Source organism: Eurosta solidaginis, chromosome 5 (assembly GCF_040869045.1).
Source record: "Eurosta solidaginis isolate ZX-2024a chromosome 5, ASM4086904v1, whole genome shotgun sequence".
Classification (NCBI taxonomy): Eukaryota; Metazoa; Arthropoda; class Insecta; order Diptera; family Tephritidae; genus Eurosta; species Eurosta solidaginis.
In genome coordinates, this window is record NC_090323.1 from 32,630,561 (window position 1) to 32,653,547 (window position 22,987).

At 34.2% G+C, this 22,987-nt stretch overlaps 1 protein-coding gene across 15 annotated transcripts in view; it reads right to left on the reverse strand.

The window, feature by feature from the left end:
* The window catches only part of LOC137251744 (CUGBP Elav-like family member 4), a 922,306-nt gene that overhangs the window by 207,201 nt on the left and 692,118 nt on the right, over positions 1-22,987 (reverse strand). Inside the window, exon 6 of one of the 15 annotated variants that reach the window (XM_067786551.1) lies at positions 22,445-22,687. The exons of the other annotated variants lie outside the window; for them this stretch is intronic. Within the exon in view, the coding sequence (XP_067642652.1) occupies positions 22,661-22,687 (27 nt within the window). The 3' untranslated portion in view covers positions 22,445-22,660. Of the gene's footprint in view, positions 1-22,444; positions 22,688-22,987 lie in introns of those variants that run through there. 15 annotated transcript variants of the gene reach the window in all.

Genomic DNA, 22,987 nt, shown 5'->3' on the forward strand with positions numbered 1-22,987 from the left:
TTTGGAATACAAGAAAATAAATATAAAACTTTGTTTGCAGAGCCAAGCCTCTATATCTAAGAACACTAAAAGACTTGCGGCCACCGTGGTGTGATGGTAGCGTCCTCCGCCTACCGCACCGAAGAAACTGGGTTCCCGCCCCAGGAAAAGCAACATCAAAATTTTAGAATTAAGGTTTTTAAATTAGCACCGAGTGTATTTCTGCCATGAAAAGCTCTCAGTGAAAACTCATATGCATTACATATGGTGTTCGGTGTCAGCATAAAACAAGTCCTGTCCCGCCAAATTATAGGAAAATTTTAAAGGAGCACGAAGCAAGTTGGAAGAGAAGCTCGGCCTAAAATCTATTCGAAGGTTACCGCACCTTACATTTAATTATTTAAAAGGTTTGCAATTGCTCTAGGTAGTCAATTTAAATAGTAATTACTTAGACTATGGTTATCTTAGAACACAATGGGAAAGTTCTATACCTTGAAATCAAGACTGATTTTCTAGGTGCCCCAACGAAATTTGGCTATACACAAAATTTTAGAATCAGCTTAATTGTGTATTTTTAACAATGTTTCCGGGGGTCATATGCTGCCACCCGAAGGAGTACTTCCGAAAGCAAACTACTACTTTCCAGAAATACCAAAAAGAGATTCTTCTTTCATACTGTTTAAGCGACTTAAACTATGACTTTTTTTCTTTCGTTTGTTTCATTAGCCATTGAGTGTGCTTGTAATTCTCAACTTGTTAGTGAAATATTCTAAAGATATAGTTTTAGTTTTCAATTTAAAATTGAGGTTCTTCGAGTAGAAGATGGGGTGCCAATACCTCAGAGCCCAGTGCTCGCCTCCATATCACATTTTTTAAGGGTTCTTCAAATAGAAGATGAGGTGGCTCATTAGGGCGAAACCTCAGAGCCCCCAGTGCTCGCCCCCAATGAATAAATACAAGAGGTTCTTCAAATAGAAGATGAGGTGGCTCATTAGGGCGAAACCTCAGAGCCCCCAGTGCTCGCCCCCAATGAATAAATACAAAAGGTTCTTCAAATAGAAGATGAGGTGGCTCATTAGAGCGAAACCTCAGAGCCCCCAGTGCTCGCCCCCAATGAATAAATACAAGGGGTTTTTCAAGGCAAAACAAGGTGGCTCATCCCGCAGCCAATACCTTGGAGCCCCCAGTGCTCGCCCCCAATGAATAAATACAAGGTGTAACAGGTACATAGTGAGCTCTCTCTAAATAAATTTAAAAATAACAAACAAATACATTAAAATAAAGATATCATAAATAAGGTGTACCGATGCTTTGCATCGTCCCGTATTTTAAATACACCATAAACAAAGTAAAATAACATACAGTCCATTAAAATGGTATTTTATAAAAATAAAAAAAATAATAAATTTAAAAAATGCTTGCTTGCAGTGGGCTTTGAACCCGCAACACCAAACGTGTGAGTCAGGTACGTCATCCACTGTGCCACGACTCATACGCCTACAAGCACATCAAATTACTCCCTTATAACTCACACTAAACTGCTCGCCTTCAGCTGCCCCACGCTTAGCTACATACCAAATATCGGTCAAAGCAATGCAGAGGAGCATATCAAGGACTGCAACAGATCCACACTACTTCCTGTCTGGCGGAAAAAATGTGTTAGCTGGTAATTTTGTGGTGCATGATTCGCCTGACAAGGCGAGTCCAAAAATGGGCACGAAAAATAAAAAAATAAAAAACGATGCATGCGTCTCCCTTATGAGGAGCTGCGAACACATTCAAATTAGTGGCCTGAGAAAGCATAGATATGCCGATGTTGAAACATGTTGGCGATAAGAGACCAAGAGATATCGAGTACATGCCCTTAACAGGTCACTGTACCCCTTTTTCATTTTTGTATTCATATTGTTACTGAAGCAGCCACCGTTCGATCGATAACTCACTTGTCGTCAGTAGTAAATATAATTGAGATAATTTTCTTCTAAACAGAAAACCTTATATTTAATTCCTGGCGGCCGTCGTGGTGTGTTGGTAGCGTGCTCCGCCTATGACACCGAAGATCCTGGGTTGACTCCCCGGGAAAAAACAACATCAAAAATTTTAGAAACAAGTATTTTCAATTAGAAGAAATTTTTCTAAGCGCGGTCGCCCCTCGGTAGTGATTTAGCAAGCGCTCAGGGTATGAAAAGCTTCTCAGTGGAAACTCATCTCCCTGGCGGATGCCGTTCAGATTCGGAATAAAACACGTAGGACCCGCCCCACTAATTTGTAGGAAAAATTAAAAAAAAAAAAAAATGGAGCACGACGGAAATTGGAAAAGGAACGCGGCCTAAAATTTCATCGGAGGTTATCGCGCTTTACATTTTTGTGTGAGTTTAATTCCTAATATTTGTTTCCACCAGGAGAAATGGGCATATTCTTTTACGCAGATGACAACACAATAACAGAAACGCGTCCGAGCCCGTCTTGTAATGAGCTGTGCTCCAAAATAAAGAGGTACCTCCACCCGTCTCTCTAGTTTTATAACACTGCTCGATTTGGAATTTTCGCCGACTAAAACTGCGGTGTTTTTGACCTGTTTGACCTCGCAGATAATGCAACTTTTGCACATCTACATTGAAGGCATGGCGCATTGAGCATCCATAACTACTGGCTATGATGTCTCTGCCTCAACACACATGCAACTAAAATTGTCTCCAAAGCAAAGATTCGCCACAATATCCACAAGTCACTTGCTCGCTAACTTGGGTAAAAGACAAAGCGATCGTCTGTTCGATGTTGTGTTCCAAGAATTCAGTATGTGGTTTTATAATCACATCCAATGAGCTCCGTTATTATAACTGCATTTCAAACCATTGCATTAGAAGAATGCACACACATTTTCGGAGCGCCGCACAGATTCGTCTCTGAATTTGGATATCTTAATTATATGCTAGCTGTTTAAGATACAGGCGAAAAGTTGGACATTATAGCGTATCGAAAATACAAAAGATCGTTTTACACAGAAAATGAAATATATTTGCGGAATAGTTTCGAAAAACCAAAAAAAAAATTTGTCTGGTCACCCTGTAGAGTATAAAAGGACAGCGCTTTATGTACTGTTGCAGCTTGGTATAAATAATATAACAACAAAAAAAAGGTAAAGGAAATGAGTAAGTTACATACTGTGTTTATGTAGTTATGAGTACTTGTAACCGGAAACGGTTGTGGGTTTTCTTTTCTTAGTTACTTGATTTGGATTCTTTTCATTTATTTCATGTTTCTTTGATTCGCTGCTTACGATCGTTTGATTTTTTTTCCCTAACGGAAGCTGCCACTTCAAAGGGTGCAATGGAAGCGGTATGAGTTGGGATTGCAATTTCATTTTCGCAGCAAAACTGTGAAACAATTTTTAATTAACACTTTTAAGTTTGTTGTGGCGTTGGTTACATGAGTCGAAAGAGAAAGAGCGCGAGAGGGGGAAAAAGGAGACTTTAGGAAAACAGCAGCGGTGAGCATAGTAGCGGTGTGAAAATATTAGTAGAGTGAAGCGTTTCCTTGGCAATCATGAACGACTGCATGCAACATTTTTTCGGCAAACACATTGTTGCTGTGTATTGTTGTATGTCTCATTAATCGTCAAGTATAATCAAGCTGATGATAATTATTATGATGATGATAATTTCGCTTTATACACTAAGAACAGAATGCAGAAGCAACAACATTTTAGTTAGTACAACTTTCAGTTGGTTTTTGTGTGCTTAAACATTTTTTACAGCATTTTTATTGCAGTTCGTATTGTTGTTGCTTGATGATTTACTTTTTAGTTGCAATTTTGTAACTTAATTGGAAATCTAGTAAGGTTTCTTAACCACACTCAGTTCAGATATCGATGTTGTTAGTCAGTGCTTAAGACTTCTCTTTGGTTTTATGAAAGGTTAAAGGTTTTAAAAAAGTAATATAATTGTTGGTGTGCTTTTAGGCGTAAGCGTTATAAGTTTTGCGTTTGTAAAGTGAAAAATTGTGTGTTTGAAGAGATGAAATTGGACCGAAACCTGTAACTCGGCTTAGTGTAAATTAATTGCGTTGAGGTGAAAGTGCAAGGTGCTGTGACTATAAATGATTTATGAGTTATTTGAGTGATCTACCAAAGAAATATTGGGCGTTATTTTCTCTAAAGTCTAAAAACTTTTTCTACTTGAAAGGAGATTTATTATTTGAAAAAAAAAAAAAAATAAAATTCCTTGTTAGGATTTAAGAATTTTTTTTTTAAAGGAAAGGCTGAATTTGTATTTTTGTACTCTTCAAATTCTTTCATAAAGGCTATGCAGATTTTCAGCCATCAGTTAAATTTAAGAGACAGCTTTCGCAAAAAAGTATCAATTTGATTTACAGAATAGCGCGTGTGAAAAGAAATCATATGTAAAATTCTATATCGATTGTTGAGTGGAATGTCGTCAAATTTCCCCTGGTCTTTTCGAAAAAAATCTATAATTTGTTTGAGGAGCACCCTACGTCGATTTCTTTTTTTATTTCAAAAATCTCTCGCAGATTCTGATAGCTAGCTTTTGCGAAATTTTGAAGAACGCTCAATATGAGTTTATTTTCCAAAAAACAAAAAAAATTAAACATTTTGAGTTGAGATAAGGCAGTTATGAAAAATATTCTAATTAAAAAACTTTTTCTGCAGTAGCGCTAACATCTGAAGTAGTATGTGGATAAGGATTTCTCTAAAGTTGTGTGACTAGTAAAAAGATAAGTTTTCAAAATTTCCTGCCGAATCTTGGATCTCTAAAACTTCGGTCATGGCAACAATGTTATATATATTGTTACGAATGTTAGCAACACTAAGGGGTATTGCCATCTCTATGCCGATGCTAAGCAGTGACGTGAATGCACATCAATAATTTAATAATTTTGTCTACACCTATGTACGTACTCGCAGCGGAGAAGAGATGCACAAACACATGCAGATATCTTATCTGAGATGTTCCTAAAGGTATGCAATTGTGATTGTGGAAGTGTCGCTCACACAAACAAGCGTATGGGGTATGAGAGAAGCTATAAAAATTATACATCTGTAGTTGTAGCTGAGAAATTTATAACTCACTAGTAAGTTCTAGAATTAGAAAAGCTTAGAAATATGCAACGAGGAGGTCGGACAGTATAAAAGGGAGATAGCAGTGGAGGCGAGGGATCAGTTTCATTTAAGCTATCAATCAGTTTGATTAAGATGCCACCTGGCGAGCAATAGCAGTATTATTTTTTGTGAAGTACTTTAATAAAGGCCATATTTCCATTGTTCAATATTGGAGTTATTTATTCAACAGTTTAGTGATTCGGACCTTTGTAGAAGATTTGAAATAAGCGGAATTGCAGGTAAATTGGTTACAATATGTACCTTTGAAATCCCTAACGAAAACTAGATAAATATTGTGGCGCCTAAAAGTATGCAATGGCTTTCACTATGTCTGCCATAGTATTTATTCCAGCAAAAGTAGATGTTGAGCCAAAACATGGTTAAAACTAAAATCTGCATTCTGTTTTTCGAAAGGAAATTATAAGCATATTTTTTCTTCATATAAGTTTCGAGTCATGGATCTTATTATTCTTCTAAATGTCGTTTAAGTTAATGAAAAAAATATATAAAATCATATATCAAAAATTTAAGACAACGATGTACTTCTGGACAGAGTTTTTAAAGGAGATCGTGACAAGGGCAAATCTTGATAGGGATTCTGAGATCATGACTGTTAATTAGACTAAAACTATAGATAATACACTGCGTAAGGAAGAGGCAGTGACACGTTGAGAGTATTGGTTAAACAGATCCTGAGAAAAGCTCATATTAAAACGCTACTTCATGTCGAAACAAAGTTCTTTATACTTATGAGCGGCTAGGGCTTTATGCAGATATGAATATAGTGCACCCAATTAAAGCTCAAAGGCTTCGATGGTAAGACCTAGACTGGTATGACCAAGAGTGCGAATGGATGAGGACACTCCTACCAAGAAAGTATTTCAATCGGCACCCATATTTGGAATCAGAGGAATTGGGAGATTTTCACTAAGTTGGAAGAAGTAGATGGAGAAAGACTTGATCTCTTTTGGTGCTAACTTTGGCACTAATTATCGTGAAATAAGGACATCGGGCGTGACTTGCTGCGCAAAGCCCAAAATCTCTTATGCGGTCAAGCGCCAATTAATGAATAATAATTATACTGATTGAACACTGACTACGCCTTTACCAATGTAAATTGGATAGAAGAAATATCAGCGCAGTATATTTGGTATTGATTTTAAGACAACGTGGAAGTATTGAAAAATGGAGGACCAGTACTGCGATCTAAAGATCAATCTAATCCACTTGATGACAGACAATAATTTGGCGGTCTGTAAATGACAAAGCAGTTGTAATAAATGCTCATGCATTTCATCTGCTTCGAAAATTACTTAGCGACGTAGCGGGAAATATATTATATGAAGCCAAAAGTTAGAGATAGTATTCCTGAGCTCACAACCATCGTAACATACGCTTTTCACGATGGCGGGGATAGGCAGAACGCGTAAGAAACATAATCAAACTATTTCGAAGATAACGGATACTCTAAATTAATTCTTAGTGATTTTATTTAAGGGGATGAAGAGAAAGTGGCCCTAGTTAGTCGACGCTGACAGTTCTGCGGTAGATACTCTTCAGATTGTTTTGCGTTAAAACAATAGCAATTTTTATCGGATGATGTCTCGATACGCGATTCTAATCGTGTACTTGAAAATTTTAGTAGAGAATATTGAAGGTTGAAAGGAAAGAAGCAAGGACAAAAAAAAAAAAAAAATGAGTCCCAGCAGAGGAGAGAGGGATCAACGAAACAATGCTTAAGCTACACATTAAGAAGAAATAAGTTTGAAGTATAGGAAATTTCTGAATATGTCATTGCCCTCTTATTCATATCGAAAAAGAAAGTTAAAATGATATGCCTAGAAAGCTTAAAATATGAAAATACGGAAGCAGAACAGGCCCAACTACTCATAGTATTCCCACTTATGTATTTTGTAACAGCATAGGGAGACGGTAATGTTAGCTTTAGATTTGTTTCACGAAAAGGCGGAACATGAACTGCTTCACTGGACCGCTTGTAACCAGTGAGTTGCCAATAATTCAAGAAAAAAGAGACTAAACCGTAAACTGAAAAAAATTTACTGAGATAAGGCCATTGTGAGATTGTGACTAAGTCTAAATCACACATTCCAACTATGAAGTAATAACGTTTTCTTTTCTGGCAAAAATGTTACCATCGTGCATAAACTTAAATTCTAATTTTTGGACCAGAATATCTGGCGCTATGCAAAACACCTCTACATGTAGCAAGGTAACGAGACCTCAGTTTTTATTCAGTAGAAAATAGAAAGAAAACGCCAAAAGGCATGAGCGATTTGTTTGTTGCCTTTGTATTGAAAACGGTTTAATTCTTGGTAGTTTAATCGTTTTAAGGTTAAATTTATCCCACATTGTTATTTTTCGAATAGTTGACACTTAATCAGTTTTGAAACTGAAGCAAATTTTTCGCACTTAATGATTTCAAGGCCATAATTCTACGAATTCAAGTTTTTGCAATTCAAGTTTTAAAATTGAGTACTAAAATTGTTCCTCGTACTTTCTCTCATACAAATTTTAAAGTATTTCGATTTTGCTGCATAAAACAATCTTTCCATATAACAACAAACTATTCGTATTTGAGTAAATAACTTTTTCGATTAACGTTGCACCTAAAAGTATGCTGCCTTTTAATTTCCCACTCTCCAAATTAACATTTTGTAGTGTCACATTAATTCACTAATTCTCAACACGTTAAAGCTTTTAAGCTAACAACTTAAATGAAAACAATTCATTCACAAATTTTACTACCAACGTTCTAGCTGGGCACTCTCCCTGTCTTTGTCGTCTGCTATTGCTGGCCTCGATTGACATTTCGTGGTACCCAGTTGCAAAGCGAAAATATTAATTGTTATTTATTTTGCAAAGCATTTTTTAGTTGTTTATTTCGCTATTTTAGTTTTTTTTTGTTTGTTTTGCTTTCATTACCAATACCACCAAAGCATAGCCAGTCGTATTGCAGCATTTGTTTTGAACATTGCTCCATGAAGCGCACTTGATAGTTGTGCTTACACAAACTTGCAGCATGATTGTGTGCCTCGTTGGCTTGCAATTTTCACCGAATTGCTGCAGAGTAATTGTTGTTTAGTTTTCTTTGTCTTCTTTTTCGAATATCTTGTATTTGTCCATATACAATAAGAGCAAAAATGTGAAGAAATTATATACAATACATGCACTGAGTACGAATTTGTTTTGAGCAAGTGTTTGATAGTAGGAAGCCTTGCAGGAAGGAAGTAGGGTGTGTTAAAAGGAAGTCCAATTGCCCAATGCTTTTTCGTACTTTTTGCTTTATATATTCAAGCTTTGTTGTTGTTTTCGATGCTCGTGCTATTTGTATACGTATTTTGTATTTTTCTTTGTCATTGCGCTAATGGGATTTCAGTTGCAGTGTTGGCTCTTTCATTTTGTCTCTTGCCTTTGGCTAAATTTGCCTTAGGAATAAATGGCAATTGCCGGCAAATATTGTACTACGTCTGCATACTTCTCAACTCGCACAATTTTCATTCTCCAACTGACAATGAATACTCTTACTTATAATTGTTAGTTTTTGTTATTGCTGTCCTCAAATGTTTACAATTTTCGGTTGCCTTTTTCGAAATTGTTCCGTGCAAAAACTATTTAAGTGCAAGCAATTTTCGTGCTATCTTTTAGGCGTACAGGCACTTGAGTTGAAGATCATACATATTTGTTATTGCTATTTGGTTCTTTGTGCATACGTACAAACAATTTAGATAAAGATCAATGCGAGGAAGCAGGAATGGATAGAATATCTGCCGTTATTGGTATAGTTACTATCTTCTTGGTATAATTTAGTCTCTTTGTTAGTAAACACAATGATATAAAATGCATATAATAATAGTAATAATAATAATAATAAACCCAACGGATTAATGCCCTCCAAAGCCCGCCCAACCGACACGAGGGGCGCATGACGCACGGATTTTGTTTTTGCCGAGTTGTTGATAGGCGGAGGTTTGTTAAGCGTCGAGGTCTAAAACTGCTCAGCTACAGAATAAAAATCATCAGCTGAGTATTATATGCACAACAGTTGAAAATTATACATACAGTAAATTGTTAAATAAGTTAACGCTTTGGCATATAAATATTTTTTTTAATAATTTTTTTATTTTTTTTTTATTTTGTTACGGTTAAGATAGGATAGGACAGTTTTCCTTGTACCAAAAAGTGAATCCGTTATATCAAATGAATTCGAATGAGAGTTAAAATCAGGACACAAACACCGAAAATGTACATTTAATTCGAAATTAGTTCTGCACTGCCTAAAAGAAGAGGTTTGTAATGTCTTGACGCACGTGATGGACCATTGAAGTTTACTTCGGCCAAAAGAAAGTGGCTAGAAATTATTCCATTCAGTAGTTTAGCTATAAATAATACGCCTAGCATTTCTCTACGACTAGCGAGAGTTGGAAGATTATAAGCTTTAACCGACTAGTACAAGGCTGAAGATTATACACAGAGTCCCAATGAAAATTCCTTAAAGAAAAAAGTAAAATTTGCTTCTGTATTGACTCAAGCCTCTATCTATGAACTTGATATCGCGGATTCCAGACCATAGATCCATATTCTAGTATCGGTCTAAATAATGTGGTAAAAAGGATTTTGGTTCCATAGGGGTCACTAAATTCTTTAGATCATGAATTGATCACGAATGATAGAACACCTCTAGCCTTATTAGCAGTAGTCATAATATGAAGGTTGAAATTAAGTTTAGCATCCATTGTGACTCCCAAGTCAACAAAATAATTTACTGATACAAGACAAAAGTTATCAATTACGTAAGAGGCTGCTGGCAAATATATCTGAGAGAAGCACACGAATTTACATTTATTGATGTTCAGCGGCATTGAATTCGCGTTGCACCAAGCAACTAAGCAGTTTAAATCCGCTTGAAGCAGGGGACGTTCTGCAATAGACGCATAGGACCTAACAAGTTTCACATCATCAGCATACATTAAAATTTTGGAATATTTTATTGTGCTACATATATCATTAATAAACAGCAAGAACAGAATTGGACCGAGATGACTGCCCTGTGGGACGGACCACATCTGAAAGAGTATTTTTTAAAATTACTTGGTGCGTTCTACCGCAGAGATACGAAGATATCCACTGGGTGAGACCAGGTTGGATAAGCATGGAGTGGGAAACTTAGTCAAATTCTTTACTGAAATCACAGTGTAAATAACATCGGTGTGAAGATTTTCTCTAAATCAACTAGAAACATGAGTCGTGAATTCAAGTAGGTTGGTAATGGTAGATTTGCCTTTACAGAATCCATGTTGAGAATCTGCAATCAATGTAGAAATGGAAAATGTTAACTGATTGGTAACAATGGCTTCAAATAACTCTGCAATTCCTCGATAATTTTCTCCATATGACCTACTGCCGGTTTTGTGGAGGGGTATTAGAAAAGATTCCTTCCAAGCAGCAGGAAAAACACCATGTTTTAGGGACATGTTGAATAAATTAGCTAGGGGCTGATAAATGTATTCAGCGCATTTTTAAAGAAAACATGTGGGAATTAGGTCAGGACCTTATTTATAAGATTCGTTCAAAAAGGTTAGATATGTAAAAACCTTTTCTGGAGATATTGCTCGAATATTAAATGCGTTAAGTGAGATAAGTTGATACGGGTATTCGCTAGACAAAGAAATTAATTCAGCGGAATTATTAGATTTGAAAAATTGTGCAAACAAGTTAGCAATATCTTGATCGTCGCGAGAGCACGGTATTTCATATCAGAAGAGTTCACGAAATCATATAAAGCTTTGGATTGCAAGTTATTTTCTTTTTCATTGCACAGATATATGTATTGTAACACTTTTTTTTTAATTCCAAATATTTATGAGGCAATATAGAGTACTTCAAGTAGTCGGAGTGTGAACCCGTCTTCTAGTACAGCTTGAAGGAACGCGATTTTTTATTCTTTTAAGATTTCGGTTCTTTGGTGTACCATATTTGTACTAGTTCAGTGGAAACACGTTTATGCTTAGGTACATGTCTTTCCAGAATAGCGTGAATGATGGCATTGAAATCAGAAACGTTTTCATATTTCATATTTCATATTTATTTATTTAAGTCTATGATTACAAAAATCTTACAGACTATATTCCATATGATATATGTGTATATATGTATATAGATAGTACTAAACTATTTAGCTTAAAAACGAAAATAACATATTTTTAAAGCAAATTCGAATTATAGAAAAGTCAATGCAATGATTGGAATTAATAGAGTTGATTACAATTAGAGCGCGTGTTATTGGAGCATTCATCGCATTATTAAATAAATAAATAAATGTAAGGTGCGATAACCTCCGAAGAGATCTAAGCCCGAGCTTCTCTTCCAATTTGCGTCGTGCTCCTCTTGATTTTCCCTCCAAATTGGTCGTACGGGACCTACGTGTTTTATGCCGACTCCGAACGGCGTCTGCAAGGCAGATGAGTTTTCACTGAAAGCTTTTCATGGCAGAAATACACTCGGAGTGCTTGCCAAACACTGCCGAGGGCAACCCCGCTTAGAAAAATTGTCTTCTAATTGAAAAACCTTATTTCTAAAATTTTGATGTTGCTTTGCCCGGGGTGTGAACCCAGGGCATACGGTGTGGTAGGCGGAGCACGCTATCATCACACCACGGCGGTCGCCGTAATTAGATCTTAAATTTTCAATAGTAAACACATTATGTAAGTTGCGTGGTGGCACATGAAAGTTCAATAATGCAAGAAGTATTGGACAGCGGATAATGCCATTAACGATATCATAAATGAATATAATAGAAGAAATTACCCTTCTACTCTCTAATGTATGCAGATTAAGTAACTTAGACCTGGATGTATATGAAGGGATCGTCAGGTCAAAATTTATGTCAGAAAAGCAATATTTCATAAATACTTTTTGAATACGTTCAATCCTTTTACTGTGAACCTCATAATATGGACACCAGATTATAGAACCATATTCCAGCGTTGACCTTACAAACGCATTATACAATAACGTTTTAGTATATGGGTCTCTAAACTCTGAGCCATTTCTTTTTATAAATGCCAATAAAGAATACGCTTTAGGGATTATACAATTTAAGTGTTCAATGAACATAAATGATGAATCAAATACGATACCTATGTCTCGAATTTTATTGACCTTTACCAAAGGTATATCAGAAACGTAGTAAGTTGAGACCAAATTCTTATTTAATTTAGAATACATAATACTGTAACATTTATTGACATTGAGAGCAAGCCTATTCCTGCTGCACCAATCATTAAAAGCAACTAATTCCGTTTGAAGTGCAAGAACATCAGATTCATTTTTTATTTTGAAAAAAGATTTTCAAATCATCAGCGCAAATAAGATGACCGCACTTTTTAAAGCAAGCACTGACATCATTAAAAAACATTATAAAGAAGAGCGGCCCAAGGATGCTTCCTTGAGGCACACACGAAGTAGCCACATATGGTGCTGACTTTACATTATCGGTAAAAACAAAATTGATTCTATCGGATAAATATGAACTTATCCATTGTAAGAAGGTGGAATAAAACCCCCAATGCTGTAGCTTAGCCAATAATACTCGATGAGATACTCTATTAAAAGCTTTGGATAAGTCAGTATATATGCAGTCGACTTGGCAACCATCTGTGAACGCTGAAATGCAGTAATTGGAAAATACTGAGGGATTAGAGATTGGTGCACGTCCTGGAACAAATCCATGATGATATGGGGAGATATACCGCTGAACTAACGACATTAACTTTCTCATAACCACTTTCTTAAATAGTTTCGACATAACGGGCAATTTAGAAATTGGTCGATAATTTGAAACATGACTCTTATTACCATTCTTATGAACTGGTTCTATATAAGTAATTTTCCAATCATCCAAAAAAACGCCTGACTTTAAGGACAAATTAAAAATGTACAACAAGGCCTCCGCAACCGAAACCATACATTTCTTTAGAAAAAAAGATGAAAATTGTTGATAGTCGCACTGCTTTGCGCTCTTGATAGTCTTAATACATATAATAATATCATCTTTGTCAAGAACTAATGTTGGGAAGTTAAGACAAAACGATATGTTATTTAGCATACCACTATTGTCACTCGGAGCGTCACTAAAGTCGAAATTCGCTATGAAAAAATCTGCGAACAAATTTGCCGAGTCATAAGATGATGTTGAATTTATACCTTGGTAAGACACAGACCGCGGAATAGGTGAAGATGATCGCTTAGAACGAATAAAATTCCAAAACGACTTTGGACTGGATTTGATGTTATTCTCGAAGTTATTAATATACTGATTGTATAAGAATTTATCAAGGCAATTGAACTCCTTAACGTACTTTAAGTATTCTTGCTTGTGTTGAAGGGAATTCGATTCCTTAAAAAGCTTATAATATTTATTACGTTGGTTTTTAAGTTTCTTTAGGTTCTTTGTATACCACGGCAACTTATAAACCCTTGCTGGAAGACGAGGAATATTATTTTCTACTATTTCCGATATATTACTTTTAAATAAATTAAAACAGTCCGCAAGACTGCGGTGATAAAAAAGAAGTTGCCAGTCAACATTGGAAATTAAACTATTTATCAATCCAAAATCACACCGACTATTGAAACCAATCTCATTATTAAGTCAACATTTGCAAACTCATAAAACTCAAGCTCTAATATTAATGGTAGTATTTTATCGAGCGAGTTTACAAAGTTATTAATTTGAATTAATTGTAAACTGTAAAAACTATCAACTAAATACATTTCATTAGCATAATTTACATTGGTTGGTATAAGAACATTTTCACCTGGAAGATAACTCCAAATGATCCTATTTAAATTAAAATCACCTAATACACATAACTGCGAATTCAAATCGTCCCTCGAAACATACATAATATTATTAACATGATCTTCATAAAGCTTCTCCAGACTATTTTTGTTTTGTTTTTGTCAATATCTGCGCCGTATTTGGACCGAACTACTGTAGATAATATGTGGTTGAGTTTAATAAAATTAGCCTCCGCGAATTCGAATCTAAAACTAGAGTCGTTTTCCATGGTAGTGCAACTCCGAGAACTTTCTTTCAATTCGTAAACTATTTCCAGCGAAGGATGGTAAGGGTCCTCAGGTGCAGTAAGAGATTCAGCCCTCCTAAGAATGGATTTTGATGTATCATCAACAAATACCAAATCAAGTACCCTCCCGACATGTTTGGAACTATATCAAAGTGTTGCGCGGATACGTCAATCCTAAATGACGGAATACCTCTAGGGTAATTAATATTAAATTTACGAATAGTCACATTTTCAGGTTTAAGTTTACTTATGATGTACGACTTCAGGTCCTCTTCTGTAGTGTCTCTCTCGAATCTGGACAAGAAAATCGAATTTCTAATCGGGACAGTAATCAATCTATTAGCCGGCGGTTCAGATTCCGCAGAGGGGAACTTGGTTTTATCAATTCAATAGTTGGGGTTGAAAGAACTGGAGGTGGAGTAACTTTGTGATCAGCATCCATAGTAGAAACTGGAAGGGAAACATCGATAGGCCTACGATTATTATCCGGAATGTTTACATTTGCGTGTTTGAAAGATTTAAATAAGCTCTCATAATGCTCTCTGCCTATTTCAGAAAACCCATCTCCGGCCTGTTTGAAAACCTTGAAAAGATAAATTTCGGTAGGCCTACATTTCAAACAAGCCCAACGTACTCCCTTATCGTTATCGTCACGTGCGTCAACCACTCGTGCTGACAAACCGGCGCACTTCATATGGGCAGGCCCATAGCAATGCCAGTATGACACGAAGGGATGCGATTCACTTTTAACTAAGAAGTTTGGATATAAACACGACATTCTTAATAAATTTATAGGGGTTGAGGAATAAGATATATATAAATGCTACAGAAAACCGAGAATTAATAAAATAGGAAAAGTATGAATATTAATTGAACGATAACACAACGGGTTATACAGAAAAAATACAAGTTTGAAAGTAGCTGCTAAGAGATACGCTCTATGAGCAGTTTGAGATGCACTGTAATAACACTGAACAAACCGCGCAAACAGCTGTGACACTGAGCACTGAGGAAAGAAAGTGCACGCAAAAAATCAAAAATAAAAACCAAATACACTATTAAAAACTGAAGCCTACCAACAGCAACAAACAACACAATGCAAAAACACTCGGCCATACAACTGCAAGTAAATATGTACATACATATGTGTATATGCAAAATTGATGAAAACTTTAATTTTATAATATTAAAAATTTAAGTAAAAGCAATTGCATTTAAATTTAATTTCTTAATTCAGCATACAAAATTATTGCACTTCAACAACTATGTGAACAATAAATCTATATTTAGTAATATTAAACACTATATTTATTGAAAACACAAGAGCACAGATAAAAAATCAACTACACAGCTTGACGTTTGCGATGGCTTTTGATGATAACTAAAGAGTATAATTTTAAGTATGTAAATTGAACTGGCTAATGCCAACTTTAAGCTGGGTCAATCAATAAATTGGGTCAATAAATAATGTCAATCAATTATGCTAATCAAGCATAGCTATCATAAAAACGCCAATAAATGGTGGTTGCATTCTTAAATACAAATAAATTTAATTCTGGTCAATCAATCATGTCAATCATACCAATCAATCTTCACCATGTAAGTCACATCGGTGATGACTAACAGTACGATTTTAAGTAAAATAAACTGTAATTTAGCTAATGCTTAATTAATTGAGCTAAGTCACTCAATTAATTATGCCAATAAATCATATTAGTCAAACATAGCAAACAAAGTTCAAACTAGCAAATCAAGCTAACCACCATACCTCGCTTCAGTCCTATCTGTGTATGAATTATAAAAAAACTCAAATTACACCAATCAATTATTAATCAAGCATAGCAAAATAAAGTTAAGTTTGGCCAATCAAGCTAATCAGCATTCTTCATTGCAGTCCTACCTGTGTATGAATGATGAGAAAAGTCAAGTAGTCATATTAATAATATTGAAATATACGATAATGTAATTAGACTGAATTTAAATACTGATTTGAAAGAAAACCCCTGAAATAGAAAATATTTGATTTGGTTATATTAATCTTATCAATCATCATTTCATATCCGGACATTCAACTCAATGCATAAATTTCATATACTAAGTAATTTAAATATTAACGATTATATCAATTACATCAATAATATCAATCATATTAGACAAACCAATCATTTAAATCATCGTATTCGACGGTAGAATAATAAACGAACGGATAAACACAATTTCTGACACAATATTCGAGCCTTTAAAACTCGTTTACAAGAAACAAAGTAATCACACAGGTACAACGGACAAACACACAACAACAAATAAACACAAAATGATTCAATTAAGAAAAAATTTATCATAACAATAATAATGATAAAATAATTATTGTAAGGCCTTGAGTTCGATTCAAACCCACGATTAAACAGAAAACCATTAACGCAACAAAACAACAAACCCACAAAGAAGGTCAATCGACTAAAATTACCGATTTTTACCTGCCCCAATCAGCCACACAAATCGATCAGTAAAACTGCCCTCGGTTCTGAATGAACACACAGCACATACACATAACTAAATATAAACAAGCATCATTTTTGGCAATACCTGTTCACGTACCTACGAACTATAAATATACGACAAACGACAACAAGAGATCAGAACGAAAATCGACACTGACGATGGCACAACGCCGAAACCGGTTTGTCTCAAAACCAAATTTGACAGGGGATGACGGAAAATCGTTCCAATATACATTATCGTATTTGTACCAAGATCGTATACCAATAGATCTATCGAATCAATTGCATTCACTCTGCCAAAATACTTAAAACAACGTTATAAGTTCTCTCAATCATATATATAAATCATATCAACATATCCTTGTTTCAGGAATGCAATCATACTGATTGTAACTAAAATAAAATGTATTTAAGTATATTAATTATTATTTCAATATATTGGATCTACTTCACACACTAAATCGTGTCAATCATATCATTTCTGTACAATAAATTTCCGCATAATTAAATGACCATACGAAAACAAAAATTATTTCAATTAGTCCTGTGCAAATTCTCCCCATATTAATCAGATTAATCCATAATAGCTGCGCCGCTTATAAAACCTGATGGAATATTCTCTCCTTCTTATTAACAACAATCACATTAATCTTGTATGTAAAGTAATCAGCAGTCGGTTTAATAAAAACATTTTAACATTTGTTTATCGTTTTTCGTTCAATCATGTAATATTTTCTTTTAAGTTCAATTATAAAACTAAAACAAGTAAGGAAGGCTAAGTTCGGGTGTAACCGAACAGTACATACTCATCTGAGAGCTTTGGAGACAAAATAAAGGAAAATCAACATTTAGCAAAATGAACCTAGGGTAACCCTGGAATGTGTTTGTATGACATGTGTATCAAATGAAAGGTGTTAATGATTATTTAAAACGTAGTGGGCCTTAGTTCTATAGGTGGACGCCTTTTCGAGATATCGCAATAAGGGTGGACCAGGGGTGATCTAGAATGTGTTTGTACGATATGGATATCAAATTAAAAGTATTAATGAGGGTTTTAATAGGGAGTAGCCCTTAGTTGTATATGTGAAGGCATTTTCGATATATCGACCAAAATGTGGACCAGAGTGACCCAGAACATCTTCTGTCGGGTACCGGTAATTTATTTATATATGTCATACCACGAACAGTATTCCTGCCAAGATTCCAAGGGCTCTTGATTTCGCCCTGCAGAACTTTTTCATTTTCTTCTACTTAATATGGTAGGTATCACACCCGTTTTACAAAGTTTTTTCTAAAGTTATATTTTTCGTCAATAAACCAAACGAATTACCATGTTTCATCTCTTTTTTCATATTTGGTACAGAATTATGAGGTTTTTTTTCATTTTTCGTAATTTTCGATATCGGAAAACTGGGCGTGGGCATAGTCGGATTTCGCCCACATTTTTTTTACCAAGATAAAGTGACTTCAGATAAGTACGTGAACTAAGTTTAGTTAAGATATATCGTTTTTTGCGCAAGTTATCGTGTTAACGACCAAGCGGAAGGACAGACGGTCGACTGTGTATAAAAACTGGGCGTTGCTTCAACCGATTTCGCCCATTTTCACAGAAAACAGTTATCGTCCTAGAATATAAGCCTCTACCAAATTTCACAAGGATTGGTAAATTTTTGTTCGACTTATGGCATTAAAATTATTCTAGACGAATTAAATGAAAAAGGGCGGAGTTACGCCCATATCATTACTGGAGTCGAATATTGACATAATTTACTTTTATACTGTAAAGATATTAAATTTGGTGCTAAAATTTGACTTTAAAAAAAAAATTTTTTTTAAAAGTGGGTGTGTTCGTCATCCGACTTCGCTTATTTTTATTTAGCACACATATAGTAATAGGAGTAACGTGCCTACCAAATTTCATGATGACATCTTCAACGACTGCCAAATTACAGCTTGCAAAACTTTTAAATTACCTTCTTTTAAAAGTGGGCGGTGCCACGCCCATTGTCCAACATTTTTCTAATTTTCTATTTTGCGTCATAAGGTCAACGCACCTGCTAAGTTTCATCGCTTTATCCGTCTTTGGTAATGAATTATCGCACTTTTTTGTTTTTCGAAATTTTCGAAAAAGTGGGCGTGGTTGTAGTCCGATTTCGTTAATTTTAAATAGCGATCTGATTTCATCAAGATACCTCAAAATTTACTCAAGTTATCGTGTTAACGGACAGACGGACGGACGGACATGGCTCAATCAAATTTTTTTCGATACTGATGATTTTGATATATGGAAGTCTATATCTATCTCGATTCCTTTATACCTGTACAACCAACCGTTATCCAATCAAAGTTAATATACTCTGTGAGCTCTGCTCAACTGAGTATAACAATTGCATTGTTTTTCCAACTTGTTTGTCTGCCTATTTGTCTATTTGTTTACAAAAACACTTGCGCTTCAACAAAATACCCAGCACCACGCCTCCAGTACATCAAGCAATCGCTTCTATTTTTCTTCAAGCATCTTTGTTTACTTTGCACTTTCCTTCTGCATAACGTCTGCTGCCTTTCTGCTAGACTTGTTTTTGTGCACAAAAACTACATAATCAACAAAATAATTGTTAACTTTTTTCGAATTTGATTTTGTTTTTTTTTTATACATATATTCACTTGAATTTCTTTCTGTTAGCGTGCTTTAATGCACTACACTCCTAAAACTATGCTTCAAGACAAATTGATCTTGCAAACTCACATACATCCAAAGTAGCTTGTTGTTTGCTAGCCATTACCACTTTTCTACAATATGTATGCCCGAACTTCTCTAACATTTCAGAGCAATAGCTGTACGGCTGTTGTTGGTTTTGAATTGTACGAATAGGAAATGCAATAATAACAACAAACAATTCATATGTCCGTTGCAACTGATGGCTGCAATTAATTATCGAAAGTGGGTGCTACTAACACAACAAACGAAATATAAAATACATACGTACATACATACATATCTATGTACATTTGCTAAGACTCACTTGCAAGACGTACTTCAAAGGCAAATGAAATAACTGAATAAGTGGACTGAACTCAAATGAAATGAAATTTAGAACTGGGTTGGTAAGTTTGCTTGTATGTGTGCACATGTTCATATCACGGTGTCCGTTTTAAATTAAAATGTTACGGTCTTTGCCTCCTTGGAGGTATATCGCATCAAATTATAGTTATTGTTATTAATAATTTTTTATGGTCTTGGATTTTATAAGAAAATAAAACAACAACGGAAAAACTGGATTTGGAAACATACAAAGCAACCATAGCCTAGTGGTAGGCCTGTGAGGTTAGAAATCTGATTACTCTATTTAGAACTTTAAGGGGTGCATATAATTTCTAATATAAAAACACAAATTTATCTGAAAAGATCTTCGAAATAATAGATACACATATAATATCAGCCAGCGTGTTTAATCCTTTTCAGTTTTTCCACCATAATAATTTATAATAATTCAATAAACAAATTATTGTGAAAGGCTTCCAATGTGCATTCAATTAATTCTTCATGTCGACTCATAAAAAACTAAATCAGCAATTATAGGTTTGTTGCTTTTTAGTTTTATAAAGTAGCAAAAATAATGTAATAATAAGAGCTGTGCTATATATTGATTGCTCAAGGTTTTGATTAAGCACATTTACATATTCTTAGTCGACTAATTACATTTTCTGTTTAATTAGAAAGTAATCTTCTTCGATTAATCAGGCTCGTGATCATTTTAAAAACAAGTTAATTGATTAGTTAGAAAACAATTCAAAATTTTGATTAATCATACTTAATAGTGTTCAACTAATGAAATAACTTATTCTCGGACTAAGAAAATTTTCCTTAATTGATCAGTGGTTTGACTAGTTCAAGCTAATGTTACTTAATTAATGGATTAATTATATTAAGTGACTAATCAAAAAGAAAGTGAGCTTAATTAATTAGTGTTTGAATTAATCGAAAATTTAATTAGTCGACTTATTATATCTTTTCGATTAATCAAAAAGGAACATGGATTACTTAATCAATGTTTTGATTAATCAAAAAGTAAATAATACTTTAGTTAGTCGACCTCGTTTATTTTTTTGCTTAACCAGTTCGCTTCAAATCAACCGATATAAGTTTGGCTCTATTTAAAATTTATAAAATAACCATAAGTGTGTTATATATTCAAATATGATCAGTTTATTGTTTACTCAAAGTTTTGATTAATCACACTTGATATTAGTCGACAAATCATATTTTAATTATATTTTCTATTTAGAGAAAAAGGCAGTTTCTTCGATAAAAAACATTCTTTATTTATCAAAAAGTAAAGTAAATTGATTGATTTGATAAATAACAAAATAAGATTTATTCAATCACAATTAATATTACTCAATAAATGTATCAATTTCTTTTTCTTATTACTGAAAAAAAAAACAAGAAGTTCAGCCAATTTATCGATGTTTTGATTTATCAAAAAACAGATTTACTGAGCAATTACTTTTTTTGATTTTTTTGATAATGAATTGTGAATTTAGCGATTAATTACATATTGCGCACCTCCCATACCTTAGCTACTCGGACACTTCCTAGCAGTTGAAAAATTATCATTTCTTTACAGCTGAACATAAAAATCTGATCAAAATGAGCATTTTATAATTTTTTAAATTAATCAATTTGCTCAATGAAAGTATTTATTATTAAATTAATGTATAAATTACAGATTTGATTTTTGAAAGGATTAATTGAAAGATTTGATTATTGAAACGATTAATGGCATAAGAGTACAGACCTTATAATCACGAATCTTTACAAAATATGTAAAAACATGCAGAAAATTAAACATACATTTTTTTTTTTTGAATTCCAAGCTTGGGTAATTTTTTTCTACTCTCCTAAGTTTATATAGACTTCTTGTATATTTTGAGGCTTCTCATATTTTTTCTTCTTTGACCGCAACATTTTCAAATTTTAAATATATATGTTTTAAAAGTCGCTAGTGATTCTGGTAAGACTAATTTATGATCATCTTCAGTCTGTGATTTATAAAACGATTTGCAAAATACCGCACAGCCTAATGTATTTAGATATGAATGAAAGGGTAGAGAATGGCTTGCTTGGTGTTATAGTGGCATTGGCAGGCGATCGATTGTGTAGTCCATTTGAGTGTACATACACTTACATACATATATGAGTAGTGAGATGTTGCACAATTACAAAGATTTAGGTGCTGCACTTCTTATTTAACACTGTGGAAAGTAGAAATTTATTTTGTTTTGTCGGTCATTGAAGTAGAATGTAATTGTAGAAAACGCCTGAAGAAAATGGATAACGACACATTTATAGTAAAATAAAACTCGGAACAGAGGTAAAGTGACCGCGGGAACGCGTTAGGGAGAGACGAAAGTAAAATATGCGTACGAACATAAGCAAAGTTCTTAGTTCAATTTGTATACGGCAAAGAGTGAGCAGGTGGATTCAACACTGACGTTTTTGTTGTTGCATGAGAATGCATGAAAAGTAAATACCGATTTTAGGTAATTGATGTCAGGTCATGCAATACCAAATAACACACTCATACATACTATTAAACACAGCTACTACTACAAATTAACAAACACTTTTGAAAAGTGCTATTGCATAAATGAATTTGGCTAGTAACTGTAAATAATTGAAAAATTGTTTACCTGATTGCTTACTAGCAATTAAATTTCTAGCACCTCCTCTCATTCATACATATTTGAGAGTGTTTAGTTTTTATTTTTTTGCTATTAGCAGTCCTTTGTGCAAGTGCATTTCTGTTTAATGAGTATGAATTATTAAAGCATACTTTTAGGCTAATTAAGCAATTTGTAGCAATAAACGGGCGTACTTTTAATTGTGTTTTAGTTGTTTTTATTTTTATTTTTCTAATTGTACTCACAAGTTCATACTAGTGATGTGGTCTTTATTGTTGTTTGAGTTTGGCACTTACCTGCAATAAAGGAGATAAAAATTTAATTATAAGCAAGCTGTTGTAATGTGGGTAGAAAAGTGGTATTTTTGATCGATATGTTCATAATTGCTTGTAATATATTAAATTGATCCAGAAATGCGATTTATACTATAAATTAAGTAAGGATATTAGTAGAGTAAGAAAAAATACTTTATTTGTTCAGCAAAAATTTTGATATTAAAAATAAAATTTGTAGGACCTTAGCAAAAAATACAAAACTTAAATCCAATGTGCATGGTTGAAAAAGAATGTACATCATGAAGTGGATAGGGGAGACGT